This window comes from Molossus molossus, unplaced genomic scaffold, assembly GCF_014108415.1.
Source record: "Molossus molossus isolate mMolMol1 unplaced genomic scaffold, mMolMol1.p scaffold_m16_p_3, whole genome shotgun sequence".
Lineage (NCBI taxonomy): Eukaryota > Metazoa > Chordata > Mammalia > Chiroptera > Molossidae > Molossus > Molossus molossus.
The window spans coordinates 47332447-47346799 of NW_023425366.1; the positions used below are offsets into that span (position 1 = coordinate 47332447).

Below are 14353 nucleotides of genomic sequence, written 5' to 3' on the forward strand. Positions count from 1 at the left end.
CTCATATGGAAATACAAGGGACCTAGAACAGCCAAAGCAGTTTGGAAAAAGCAAAGCAAAGCAAAGTTGCAGGACTTATATTATCTGAGTTCAAGGTGCAATCTAAAGCTATGGTATTCAAGAATGTGGTTATAGCATCAAGGTAGAAAAATAGATCAATGAAATGAAGTCAAGAATCAGAAATAGTCCCATACACATGATCAACTTGTAACCAAGGTACAAACACAATTTAGCAGAGAAAGCACAGTAGCTTCAACAAATGGTGCTGGTCAACTGGAAATCCTTATGCAAAACAAAAACAAAACAACAACAACAATTTTGAGCTGTATTTTAAACCATATATAAAAATTAACTCATGTCTGCTGGTGTGGCTCAGCGGTTGAGCATCAACCCATGAACCAGGAGGTTGCCGGTGTGATTCCTGGTCAGGACACATGCCCAGGTTGAAGGCTAAATCCCCGTGGGGGACATGCAGGAGGCGACCAATCGATGTTCTCTCTCATCGATGTTTCTATTTCTTTCTCCCTCTCCCTTCCTTTCTCTCAAATCAATAAAGAAAAAAAAAACAATAAAAAAAATCTCAGCACTCTATTTATTCCTGAAAGTCAGCTAAAACTTCATCCAAAAGAAAAAAAATTAACTCATAATGTATCATAGAACTAAATGTAAAACCTCAAACTATAAAAGTTAAAAAATAAATCTTTGCAACCTTAGATTGCCTACAACAAAAGAACCAAAAAAGAAAAAAATTAGATTTCAGCAATATTAAGAATTTCTCTATAAAAGACACTGTTAAGAAACTGAAAAATCAAGCACAAACTGGGATAAAATATATGCAAATTATCTATCTGATAAAGGTTTTGTATCTAGCACATATGAAGAACTCTCAAATCTCAACAAAAACAAAGCAAACAAACCAATTCAAAAATGGGCAAAAGATCTGCACAGACACTTTGCTAAAGAAGATATATGGATGGCAAATAAGCACATAAAATGATGATCAGCATCATCAGTCATCAGGGAAATGTTAATTAAAACCACTATACAAATATTAGAATGTCTACAATTAGCACAAGACTGGCCATACCAAGTGTTAGCAATGATGTGAAGCAAATGGAACTTTCATGCATTGCTAGTTGAAATGTACAACCACTTTGAAAAAGTCTGACAGCTTCCTAGAGTTAAAATAATGACCCAGGTATTTACCCAAGAGAAATGAAAGCAGAGGTTCATACAAAGTCTTCTATGCTAATACTCTATTTGTAACTGCCCCATACTGAAAACAACCCAACATTCATGAACAGTAAATGAATAAACATATTTAGTATATTTATGCAATGGCATACAAGAGCAATAAAAAGGAATGAACAACTGATACAACAAAATAGATGAAACTCAAAGTAACTATGTTGAGTAAAAGAAGCCAGACAAAAAAGATTCTATGTTTATAAAATTCTAGATTCTATGTTTCTAAAGTTCTAGAAAATGCAAGCTAACCTATGGTGAAAGAAAGTGGATCAGCAGTTGTCTGGGGTCAGGAGATGAGGAGAGATGAGAAGGAAGGATTGCAAAGGGGCATAAAGAAATCCAAACCAGCCCACACACTGAGACCACATGGAGAAGCCCTGAGACTGTAGGAAAAGAAATGAATGGTCTGCCAATCCCTAGCTGCAGCTCCAGCTATTGTAGCTTCAGCTACTATGTGGATGCAACCACATGAAAGATCTCAAAGAGAAATGCCCAGCAAGGCCTTCACAAATTCCTAACCCACAGAAACTATGAGAAATAATAAAATGATTGTTGCTTCAAGCTACTAAGTTTTGAGTGATTTGTCACACAGCAACCAAAACAGACCATTTAGGGCTGCCTTTATATTTGTTTCTCAGTCATTACCAGCAGCTAAGGTTTCTCAAGTTATTCCTCATGTTCTGCCATCTTCTACCACCCCTCAACTACTGACACTTCCACCGTGCTCTCCAACAAACTCCCCACTCCATATCTTTAACCTCTTCTCTGAATATTTCCTTCATCTTCTTGCTGTAACTAAAATCTGGCTTTCTCTGAGGATGCCACTTTCCTTGCAGCCATCTCAAAATGTTTTCTCCTTTATATCCCACAAATCACTGTGCCATAGGTGGGGAAGAAATTTTCCTTGCTCCTCACTTCCACTTCCAGATTCTTCCTCCTTCCTCACTAAAACTCCTAAACTTTAAAAATCCAAAAAAAACCAACAAGCCCTGGTGGGTTTGGTTCAGCGATTAGAGCGTCGGCCCATGGACCAGAGAGGCCCAGGTTCGGTTCCTGCTAAGGGGACATACCTTGGTTGCGGTTTGTCTCCGACCCCAGTTGGGGTCATGTGGGTGGCAGCCAGTTGATGTGTCTCTCTCACATTGATGTTTCTCTCTCTCTCATCCTCCCTCCCGCTCTATCTCAGGATAAATAAAAAATATATATATATATCTTCAGGTGAGGACAAAAAAAAATCCTGTCAACGTGCCCAGCTGGTGTGACTTAGGGGATTGAGCGTCATCCCATGGACTGAGAGGTCCCAGTTCAGTTACTGAGCATTGCTATAAAGCAAACTGTAATGTTTTTGTAGGTGGAGAATCTTGCCTTTAGTTTGTAAAAAATGCAACACCTATGAAGCACAATAAAGTGAAGTGCAATAAAATGAACTGTGCCTGTACAACCCTATTATTTCAACAACTTGATTACTCTGTGTCTGACCTCACAAACTTCAAGTGATTTTAGCTGGTGAAAACACAATCATGCTGTCTAGTCTTTAAATTCATGATCACAAATCTCAAGTAGACCTTTAATGTTGCCTAGCAACATTCCCCTAGTCCAACACTTATCCACTCTAGAGACCTACTTTCTACCTTCTCTCTGCTCAAACTTCCATCATCTGCCCTGTCCTCACTCCTAGCTGATACTTCTTTTACTGACAGAACAGCAACAATCAAAAGAAAAGTTTGGCCCTGGCCGGTTTGGCTCAGCGGTTGGAGCGTCGGCCTGCGGTACAGAGACCCGGGTTCGGTTCCCGCTAGGGGCATGTACCTCGGTTGCGGTTTGTCCCCGGCCCTGGTTGGTCGTGCGGGTGGCAGCCACTCGATGTGTCCCTTCACATCGATGTTTCTATCTCTCTCTCTCTCTCTCTCTCCCTCCCGCTCTATCTGAACAAAAATGTCCTCAGGTGAGGATTAAAAAAAAAAAAAAAAAAAAAAGTTTGTCTCCTATCAGATCTGTAACCTATATAACTGTCACCACATTAACCATCAATGTTCCTAACAAAGGCCAAACCCAGCCCCTTACCTACTCTAAAACACTACTTTAGCCGTTCTCTCTCCTGCCTCATCAATTTTTCCATCCTTACCGGATCTTTCCTATTAGCCCACAAACACCCTGAAACATGTTTCTCCTATCTTAAAAAACAAAAAGAAAAATAAGAAAAGCCGTGGCTGTTTTGGGTCAGCGGTTCAAGGGTACATACATAACTGCATAACTAAGCTGCAGGTTTGATTCCCCCACCCCGCAACCATTCAATGTCTCTCTCAGCCTATATTTCTCTTTCTCTCTCTCCCTTCCACTCTATCGAAAAATCAACGGAAAAATATCCTCAGGTCAGAACTAACAACAAAAAACAAACAAGAAAACAATCCTCTTTTTTAAAATAAGTTTTTACTGATCTTGTTTTTTAGAGAGAGGAAGGGAGAGAGAAACACCTATTGCTGCCTCCTGCACGCCCTCCCCTGGGGATCATGTGCCTTGACCAGGAATGGAACTAGGACCTCTCAGTCCATTGGAGGATGCTCAATCCACTGAGCAACACTGGCTGGGCAATAATAATCCTCTTTATCTCACCTCTTCCTCCCTCTATCGGCCAATTTCTGTACTTTCTATTTTCAAGAAAACTCCCTGAATTATTGTTTACAATGTTGCTTGAATTTCTCTTCTCTTCTCCCACTCTCCAACTCACTCCAATCAGATTTCACCCAAAATGAATTTTTGATCTTTTCCTTTATAAACCTACTCTACTTTGTCTTCCCCATCTCAGCACACGCATAAAGGGCAACTAAATTCATAGTTTCAACTGCTCAGGACAATCTTTAAGTTATTCTTGACTTCCCTCTCAAATCTCCATGACCAAATCCATATGCAACACCTGTTGCCTCTGGTTTCAAAATATATCTACAATCCAAGTACCCTGTTCTCTTTTGCTGACACCCTGATCTAAGTCTGGATCATTTCATAGACTCCTAACTGGTTTCCTGCTTCACCCTGGCCTGCCTATACACATGCTCCGCAGTCAGAATGGACAAACCAAAGCACGAGGAAGATGCTGTAGGGCCTGGACTCAAAGCCATCAGAGCGCCAAGCGGCGCAGGGAAGGAGCTTGCTGGTGAGCTCCCCAAATGGAAAAAGATGTAGAAACAGGCGGACCACAGTCTGGCCAGGTCCAGCCCCGGGCTGGGGAAGGAGCGCAGGGGCCGGCTAATGGGCGCTAGGAGCCCGCACTGGGCGCCCGTCGGGAGGCAGAGCCGCCGCAAGCTCACCTGGCCTGTGCCGCGCCGGAACAGCACCGACTCCTCCAGCTCCGGGACACCGCCACTGCCGCCTCCCCCCATCGCCATGGCGAGGCTACTACAGCGTGCGCGGCGCGGCTGCGTGCCTCCGAGAATGACGCTGTCCGCCGCCGGGGCCTCTGGGAGCGGAGCCGTACGGTGGCCTGGAGGGCACCGGGGAGCCCCGAGGGTTCCGCGCGCTAGGCCAGCCGTCCCCACCTCACTTGCTTTTCTGTATTTCCCCAATTCTTTGATTTCACTTTTTAGTCTAGTGTATTCGTAGACTGGTCCGACCAGGGTATTTTTGTTTTGAACAATGTATTTTTTAAAATGCTGTTCGTTGCTGTGGCTAGAGTGGCTCAGTCGTTGGAGCAACATCGGGTACACCGAAAGGTTGCGGTTTGATTTCCTGTCAGGGCACAAACTAGGTGGGGGTTTGATTCCCCCCTACGTGCGTGGGGAGGCAATCTAGTGATCTCTCTCTTTCTCCTTCTCTAAAAATCAAGAAACATATCCTCAGGTGACGATTAAAAAAAAGTAGTGTTCATGGCAGGTGATTATAAAAAAAGGATAAACCAATACAATAAAAACAAGTCCAGAGGTAACCAATAATGATATATTTTTTAAAGTGCTTTAGAGTTTTAGCTCTGGCCAGGTAGCCCAGTTGGTTAGAGCATCCTCCTGATATGCCAAGGTTGGGTTCCATCCTGAATCAGGACACATACAAAAATCAACCAATGAATGCATAAGATAAGTGGAACAATAAATCAGTCACTCTCTCTCTCTCTCTCTCTCCCCCTCTTCCTTCCCCTCTCTCTAAAAACTCAATAAAAATATTTTTTTAAATGTGTAAAAATATAAATAGAAATTTTCAAAAATAGTTTTACATATTTACTTTTATTTTCACAACCCTAGAATTAGGGGCTCTTATCCCCACTTTAAAGATGAGGAAACTGAGGCACAGAACGTTTACACAGATGCCTGGAATCTGTGCCTTTAGACACCTCCCAAACTTAACATTTAGGTTAGTGTCTATTCTCCCAAATATTTTCTAGTATGTTTGAACTTAAAAAAAAGAGATCAACCCCAGAAGGGAGTGCATATGAGGCAGAGATTGATGTTTTTCTCCTTTCCCTTCCTCTCTAAAATCAATAAAAACATATTTTTAAAAAATGGGATCAAATGTTGTATACTACTGAAGGACATGCATTCTCCCCCTCCACCCCAATGTGTTTTTATGTTTGTCTCAACATGGATCAGGCAGGTTTTTAAGTCTGTGAAGGAGCTTACTACCATTACTTTGCCAGTATTCTTTATTAGATGTTTAGGATAGTCAAATGACTTCCAAGTACATATTACAATTTACTAAAAGAAAGTCCACCCATGTAACTTTGAGGCCTCCCCTTTAGCTTCTATAGATAGATATCAGAAATATATATTTTTTAAAAGCTCAATTAGATTTTTCACCATTTTAAAGCATACAATTTAATGGTTTTTAGTATAGTCCCAAAGTTGTGTGGCCACTACCAATATCTTAATTCCAGAACATTTTCATCACCCCTAAAAAGAAACCTTGTATCCATTAGCAGTCACTTATCATTTTCTCCTCCCTCCTAACCACTGATCTACTTTGTGCCTCTGTGTATTTACTTATTCTGGATATTTCATGTAACTGGAATCATATAATATGTGGCCTTTTGTATCTGACTTCTTTCACTTAGTATAATGTTTTCAAGGAGGAACTCGTTTTAAAGAATTTAAAATGGTAGGTTCTCTGTTGAAAAAGTATTTCTACTTATCAAGACTTGGTTCAAAAAAAAATGAACCTATGGCATTTTTGTCCTCAAAGAAATTACAATTTTTCCTGATGGTGAAATCCGGATTTGAATTACTATATTCTACAAAGTTATTTCATATAATAGACAAATCACTCAAAGCATAATGTAGCGAATTTTCAAAGGAAACAATTTTATCGGATTTGAAGGCATTTATATAAACATTAAATTTAACTTCATGAACTGAAACCAACCTTTGTGCATATGGAATTTTTATACCAAAAATCTACCTTTAGTAACTCTTGAAACTTGCCCATAATCAAATAAAAAAGTCAAATAATTAGTGATCATATTTTCAACTTGAATAATATATACTGGAATTTGAATTGTGAAATAGTGAATAAACAAAAGACAAGGCCAAAACCAATTAGTTCCTTAACCTTACCTTACTTCAGGATCTAGGTTCAGGAGATCAGAGATGTGTCAGTGATTTGTACATAAGAATGCACACAGCCCTGGCTGGTTTGGCTCAGCGGTTAGAGCATTGGCCCATGGACCAATGAGTTGTGGGTTCAATTCCAGTCAAGGGCACATACCTCAGCTGCAGTTTGTCCCCAGCCCTGGTCGGCGTCATGGGGTCATGCGGGAAGCAACCAGTCGATGTGTCCCTCTCCTGTCAATGTTTCTCTTTCTCTCCCTCCCTCCCACTTTATCTGAAGATAAATAGAAAAATATCCTCGGGTGAGGATTAACAAAAAAAAAGAACGCACACAAAACCGTTAGAGCAGCAGAAAGTTGAAAATTCCAAATGATGTTTTGGAAGACTATTTGAATGATGAGTGGGCACAGCGAGAAGTCGGCAGTATGCAACCCAGAAAGGGGCCCTTCACCAGAACCCAAGTATGCTGGCATGTTGATCTTGGGCTTCCCAGCCTCCAGAACTGTGAAAAATAAATGTTTGTAAAACAATGTTTTTTAAACATGTTGCACTGGATAAGTCTGCTAGCTGTCAGTCTGCATCTTCACTTATAAAGAAACTAGACATTTAATAATGTAATTAAAAATACTGGCAAAAGTGCCCGGCTGGTGTGGCTCAGTGTTTGAGCGTCGTCCCATGCACCAAGAGGTCACTGGTTCGATTCCCGATCAGGGCGCATGCCTAGGTTGTGGGCTTCATCCCGTGGGGAGCATGCAGGAGGTGTGGCCAGTCGATGTTTTCTCTCATCAATGTTTCTATCTCTCTCTCCCTCTCCCTTCCTCTCTCTTTAAAAATCAATAAACAAAAAAGTAATTTTAAAAGAAAGAAAAGAAAAATATCCTTGGGTGAGGAAAAAAAAAAAATAATAAAATAAAATAAAAACCAATAACCAGGGGGAGGGAGAAAAAAACCCCAAAACTAAGAACCATTTTTCACTCAGGTTGGCAAAATTATTAGAGATTAAAAATATCTGATGTTATGAAGTCCATAGGGCTATGAAGTGCTACCCTCTGGTTGGAAAATATGTTTAAAATTATAAATATATACACCATTCCCCTAGAAATCCTACCTTTAAGAATTTGTTAGACCCTGGCCAGGTAGCTCAGTTGGTTAGAGCGTCTTCCCCATACATCAAGGTTTTGGGTTTGATCCCTGGTCAGGGCATACACAAGAATCAACCAATAAATACATAAATAAGTGAAACAACAAATTAATGTTTCTCTCTCTCTAAAATCAATAAATAAAAAAATTTAAAAATTTGTTCTTATAGAAATAAAAGCACCTGTACATGGGGATAAATATGATGATATATATATTACTGAATTGTTTTTAGTGGCAAAGCTTACAAACATCCTAATTGTCCATGGGTACGGAAGTAACTGGATAAATTACTGACATCCATATGATGGTCAGACCTATATGTACTGACCTGTTGGCATGGTTATTAAAAAAAAGTATAATGTTAAAGCTAAGTTTCCCATGTTTGTTTTTAAAAACTCCCTGTATGAAAAGCAAGAACCTACGACCAAGATTACTCTATCCTGCAAAGCTGTCATTTAGAATTGAGGGCCATATAAAGAGTTTCCCAGACAAGGAAAAGCTAAAGGAGTTCATCACCACCAAATCAGTATTATATGAAATACTGAAGGGTCTTCTTGAAGAAAAAGATTAAAAATATGAACAAACAAAATGGCAATGAATACATATCTATCGACAGTGGAATCTACAAACAAAATGAACAGGCAGAACAGAAACATTCTCATAGATACAGAGAACATTTTGTTGGTTGCCAGATGGGAGGGGGGTTGGGGGAATGGGTGAAAAAGATGAAGGGATTAAGAAGTACAAATTGGTTGCTAGACTGACAAACCTTAAAGGGAAGGGGGTTTGGAGGATGGGAAGAAATAAACCAAAAAACTTATATGCATATATGCATAACCAATGGACACAGACAACAGTGTGGGGAAAGGCAGGAGTGGGGGCAGGAGTGGGGAGGAGGAGGTCAATGGGGGAAAAATGAGGAACATCTATAATACATTCAACAATGAAGTTTAAAAAAAACCCAAAACTCCCTGTAGTGGGTTGAATGGTGGCCCCCCAATGATATGTCCACCAGATACCTGTGAATGTGACCTCATTTAGGAAAAGATTTTTGCTGGTGTAATTGATCATAAAATGAGATCATCCTGGATTAGAGTGGGCCCTAAATCTAATGATGAAATCCTTTAGAAGAGACAGGAAGAAGATACAAGTCCATGTGAAGACAAAGGCACTGATCGGAGCTCTGCTACCACACAAGTAATGCCTGGAGCCACTAGTAGCTGGAAGAGGGAGGCAAGTATTTCCCCCTAGAATATCAGAGGGCGTATGGTCCTGCTGACATCTTGCTTTTAGACTTCTGGCCTCTAGAACTGTGAGAGAATAAATTTCTGTTGTTGTAAGCCCCCAAGTTTGTGATAATTTGTTACAGCAGCCCTAGATAACCCCTGACACCCCTTATATATATATGTTTAAACATGTTTACATGAGCATTGAGAGAAATATACAACTATTTCATATACCCTAAGCCTCAGCAATTTCACTCCTAGGTATCTATTCAATAGAAATAAGTGCCTATGACCACCAATATATATACAAATGTATAGAGTATCCCCCCATAATGTATACACTTTGAATAATTATAAAGTCAGTGTTTATTATTTTCAAAATGTAATAGAATCTATGGACACCCTATATATAGATATAGATATCTATAAATATATCTGTATCTGCCCTGGCCAGTTTGGCTCAGCAGTTAGAGCGTTGGCCTGCAGACCAAAGAGTCACGGGTTCAATTCCGGTCAAGGGCATGTATCTCATTTGCAGTTCATCCCAGGGTTGTGCAGGAGGCAATCAGTCAATGTGTCTCTCTCACATCGATGTTTCTATCTCTCTCTCTCCCTCCCTCCCACTCTATCTGAAGATAAATAGAAAAATATACTGGGGTGAGGATAAAAATATACATATATCGATACATATGTATATATCTATATATCTGCATCTATATGTTTATGGCACAATTATTCATAATAGCCTCAAACTAAGAGCAATCCAGATGCCCATGGAAAGTACAGTGAATAACTAAATTATGGTATATTCATATAACAGAAATATACACAGCAATGATAAGTAATATACTACTCCTACACACAAGTTGGAGGATTTTCACAGACATAATATTGAGCAAACGAAGCCAGACTCCTAAAAGTACATACTTTATACACTTATGTAAAATTAAAGAACAGGCAAAACTCATCTACGGTGATAGTCAGATAGGGGGCATTATCTAAAAGTGGTTGCAAAGGAGCTTGCTAGGGTGCTGCAAATGTCTGTGTATCTTGATCTGGGTGGAGAATTTACATGTAAAAGTCCATCAAAATGTACAATTAGCCCTGGCTGGTTTGGTTCAGCGGTTAGAGCGCTGGCCTGCGGTTCAGAGAGACCCAGGTTCGGTTCCCGCTAAGAGCATGTACCTTGGTTGCAGTTTGTCAATTGCCCTGGTTGGTCGTGCGGGTGGCAGCCACTCGATGTGTCCCTTTCACGTCAATGTTTCTTTCTCTCCCCCTCCCTCCCACTCTATCTGAACAAAAAATGGAAAAATGTCCTCGGGTGAGGATAAAAAAAAAACACGTACAATTAAGCTGTATGCTCATTTCACTGAGATAAATGCCCAGGAGTGCAATTACTGGGTCATATAATAAGGGTATGTTTAGTTTTCTAAGTAACTGCCTAATTTATTGCTAAATTTCTTTTAGCCCTTTTGTTGTATTTTTCCAATTTTTCTATAATGAGCAGGTATTGCATTTTTGGGCTTTGAGAACTGGTTAGAGATACAAATGGTATAAACTTGAGCATTCTCACACATCAGACATTCACTTACCACCTTCATGATTTGCATTATCATGCACATATATTTTAAAGATTTAGTCTTAGCTTTGCAATAAAAGTATTGGCCTGGCCAGTGTGGCTCACTGGTTGAGCATCGATCCATGCACCAGGAGGTCGCCGGTTCGATTTCCAGTCAGGGCTCATGCCCATGTTGTGGGCCAACTCCCCAGTGGGGGGCATGCCGGAAGCAGCCAATTAATGTTCTGTCTCATTGATGTTTCTATCTCTCTCTCCCTAAAATCAATGAAAAAAAATATTTAAAAAAATATTGGACTATTATTTTGTTTTAGTCTGTCCAGCGTTTTCTTCTGGCAACAAAACCCATATTTATTTGGAAGACCACCTATTGCTCATTGGATATACTTTCAGTTATATCATCAGCTAAGATGACCTGCCCTCCTCTTGCTGAGGAGGTAGGCATATAACCCAAACAAATACATTTGGAGATAAAGACTGAAAATTGTTGTCAGGATTTCAACCTCATAGCAGCACTGTGGAAAAAGCTGTCTCATAGTACCTGGAGCTGTTCTAGCTCCTGACCCTTTGAAAGTCTTGTTTTCAACTTTTCCTTAGACTCTGTAGTCTCTCATCCTTTCAAATAATGGTTGTTTATTAATAAGTTAATAATTCTGTTTGCACTCAAAGTTCCAATATACCATGAAATCAGTTTTAATGTGGTTATATTTCCTCAAGCATATATTAAAATATATAACTTGATTTTAAATGTCCGTTCATTAGTCACTCTAACAGTGATCTTGAGAGGTAGAAAGCCAAATGTGACTTTGACCTCTCCACCCCAAAAATGTCCTTGACATGTAATATATGTTTATAAAAGTAAAGTATTCAATAATATTGTCTTGATTTCAGTGAGGTTGGTAGGCAATTTCTTGTAAACTCACAAGAGTGGAGAAAGGTTGCACCAAACTATACTGCAAACAAATGCTTCTGCACTGATATATCAGTAAACTAAGTCACAGCAATCAACTGATAAAGTAGCAAGAGTAGTATGTAGCATGGAACATACTTCTATATGTTACAGCCCTGGCCAGGTAGCTCAGTTGGTTATCATCCTGACATGCCAAGGTTGCAGGCTTGACCCCTGATAAAGGCACATACAAGAATCAACCAATGAATGCATAAATAAGTGAAACAAATCGATGTTTCTCTTTCTCCCTTCCTCTCGCTAAAAATCAATAATTAAAAAAAGTTATGTCATAATAAAAAATTTTCTTTATTGATTTTTTTAGAGAGAGAGGGTAGGAGAAGGAGAGATTGAAACATCAATGAGAGAGAACATCAATTGGCCACCTCCTGCATGTCCCCCACTGGGGATAGGGCCCACAACCCAGGCATGTGCCCGGACTGGGAATCAAACTGGCAACCTCTTGGTGCATGGGTCAATGCTCAACCACCGAACCACACTGGCTGGGTGATAAATAAAAATTTTTAAAAAATCTTCACCCGAGGGTATTTTTCCATTGATATTTTGATAGAATGGGAGGGAGGGAGAGAAAAAAACATCTGAGAAAGAAGGGGGGGAAGAGGGAGAGAGAGAAAAATATTGATGAGAGAGACACATCAATTGGATACCTCCTGCATACTTCCTACTGTGAATAGACCCCGAAACCCAGGCATGTGCCCTAATCAGGAATCAAACTGGCTACCTCTTTGCGTATGGGACAATGGTCAATCAACTGAGCCACACCAGCCAGGACAAAGGTTTACTATTTTTTTTTAATTAAAAAAATTTTTTCTCTTCTTTATTGGTTTTAGTGAGAGAGGAAGTGAGAGGAAAGGACAGAAATATTGATGAGAGGGAACATCAATTGGCCACCTCCTCAGTGGCCCCCACTGGGGGTTTGGTCCACAACCTGGGCATGTGCCCTGATCAGGAATTGAACCGGCGACCTCTCGGTGCATGGGCCAATGCTCAACCACTGAGCCACACTGGCTGGGCAAAGGTTTTGTTTTTAAGAAGCAAAGTTGTAAGGAAAAGTCTGTACTAAGTTATAAATCTTTCTGGATTTATAGGAAAGTGCATTTGAGCAACTTGTAGTCAATTCTTTTTATCTCAGTGACATTTTCATGACTTGGCCATCTAGAAAGACAACATATTTCAATATATGATTATTATCTAGGCAAGTACTTTAGTAGATGAAACTGTAGGAGCCAGTTTAATAAATGTTCCTATTCAGTTTTGATCTAATGAAAAACTGATTGACAATCATAAAGATAATTCAATTTTTAATTAAATTTTGGTGTTTATAGATCTTCATCACCAAAGGCAATTAGGAATTTACTTTAAAAAGTTGAAATACTCCCTGCTTAATTGATATCCCTGTTAAAACCATGACACAGATGGTAAAATATACAAATCGCATAATCTGATTGTCAAAGCCAATTTTATATATGTTTTCACTTTAGGAATATGTTTTTTCCCCCTCAGCTTTATTGAGGCACGACTGACAAATAAAAATTGGTTATATATATAATTATATATATATATATAATTTTTTTTATCCTCACCAGAGAACATTTTTGCATTTATCTTCTGATAGAGTAGTAGAGAGAGGGGGAAGAGAGAGAGAGAAACACATCAATGTGAGAGAGACACATCAATTGGTTGCCACCCGCATGACCCCAACCGAGGTCGGGGACAAACTGCAACTGAGGCACATGCCCTTAGCGGGAAACGAACCCGGGACTCTCTGGTCGGTGGGCCGATGCTCTAATTGCTGAGCCAAACCGGCCAGGGCTAAGATTGCATATATTTAAGGTGATGATTTGATATATGTATACATTGTGGGGGACATACTTTTTAAAGTTCAATAGTTTTGCCCTGGCCATTTTGGCTCAGCGGTGGGAGTGTCGGCCCGTGGACCAGAGAGTCCCGGGTTCGTTTCCCGCTAAGGGTATGTGCCTCAGTTGCAGTTTGTCCCCGACCTCAGTTGGGGTCATGTGGGTGGCAACCAGTCGATGTGTCTCTTTCACATCGTTTCTCTCTCTCTCTTCCTCCCTCTCTCCCTCCAGCTCTGTCTGAAGATAAATGCAAAGAAAAAAAAAGTTCAATAGTTTTGAAACAGATTGTAGGCTCAAAACTAATAGCAGCAGTACACCTGCCTTAAACAGAAAAAGCTCTCTATACAAGTTACAACTTGAAAATATGATACAAAAATAGATTGTACCTTTCTAGAATGGGTAAAACTTCCCATCTATAAAAACACGGGGAGTACTCGCTTCGGCAGCACATATACTAAAATTAGAACGATACAGAGAAGATTAGCGTGGCCCCTGTGCAAGGATGACACGCAAATTCGTGAAGTATTCCATATTTTTTTGGAGTTACCTTTACCTTTTCTATAACTTGTACCAAATAATCCACTTACATCTTTTCATTTGTACCATTCCTTCAAATAAAGTAATTTGGTACCCCCCCAAAATAAATAAAAACATGGGGAAAAAACAAAATATATTTTTTAAAGTTAGAAAAACAATGGCAGTAATCAATATTCCCTTTTAGCCCAATTTTCAAAAACATTCTGGTTTGATAAGTGGGTAAGGTTTCTTACATTGCCACTAATAGAAAAGGCATTCAGAAATAATCAAGTATA

At 39.7% G+C, this 14353-nt stretch overlaps 1 protein-coding gene and 1 non-coding gene across 3 annotated transcripts in view; one reads left to right on the top strand and one right to left on the bottom strand.

The window, feature by feature from the left end:
- The window catches only part of LOC118641827 (survival motor neuron protein), a 28821-nt gene extending 24161 nt beyond the window's left edge, over positions 1 to 4660 (bottom strand). For both annotated transcript variants that reach the window (XM_036279408.1, XM_036279407.1), the window contains exon 1: positions 4554 to 4660. In XM_036279408.1, the coding sequence (XP_036135301.1) occupies positions 4554 to 4631 (78 nt within the window). In that variant the 5' untranslated portion in view covers positions 4632 to 4660. The remainder of the gene's footprint in view (positions 1 to 4553) is intronic.
- A 9311-nt stretch (positions 4661 to 13971) lies between these two features.
- Positions 13972 to 14078, top strand: LOC118642935. The gene has a single exon (XR_004961844.1). It is a non-coding gene; the product is annotated as a U6 spliceosomal RNA (small nuclear RNA).
- The last annotated feature ends 275 nt before the right edge of the window (positions 14079 to 14353 follow it).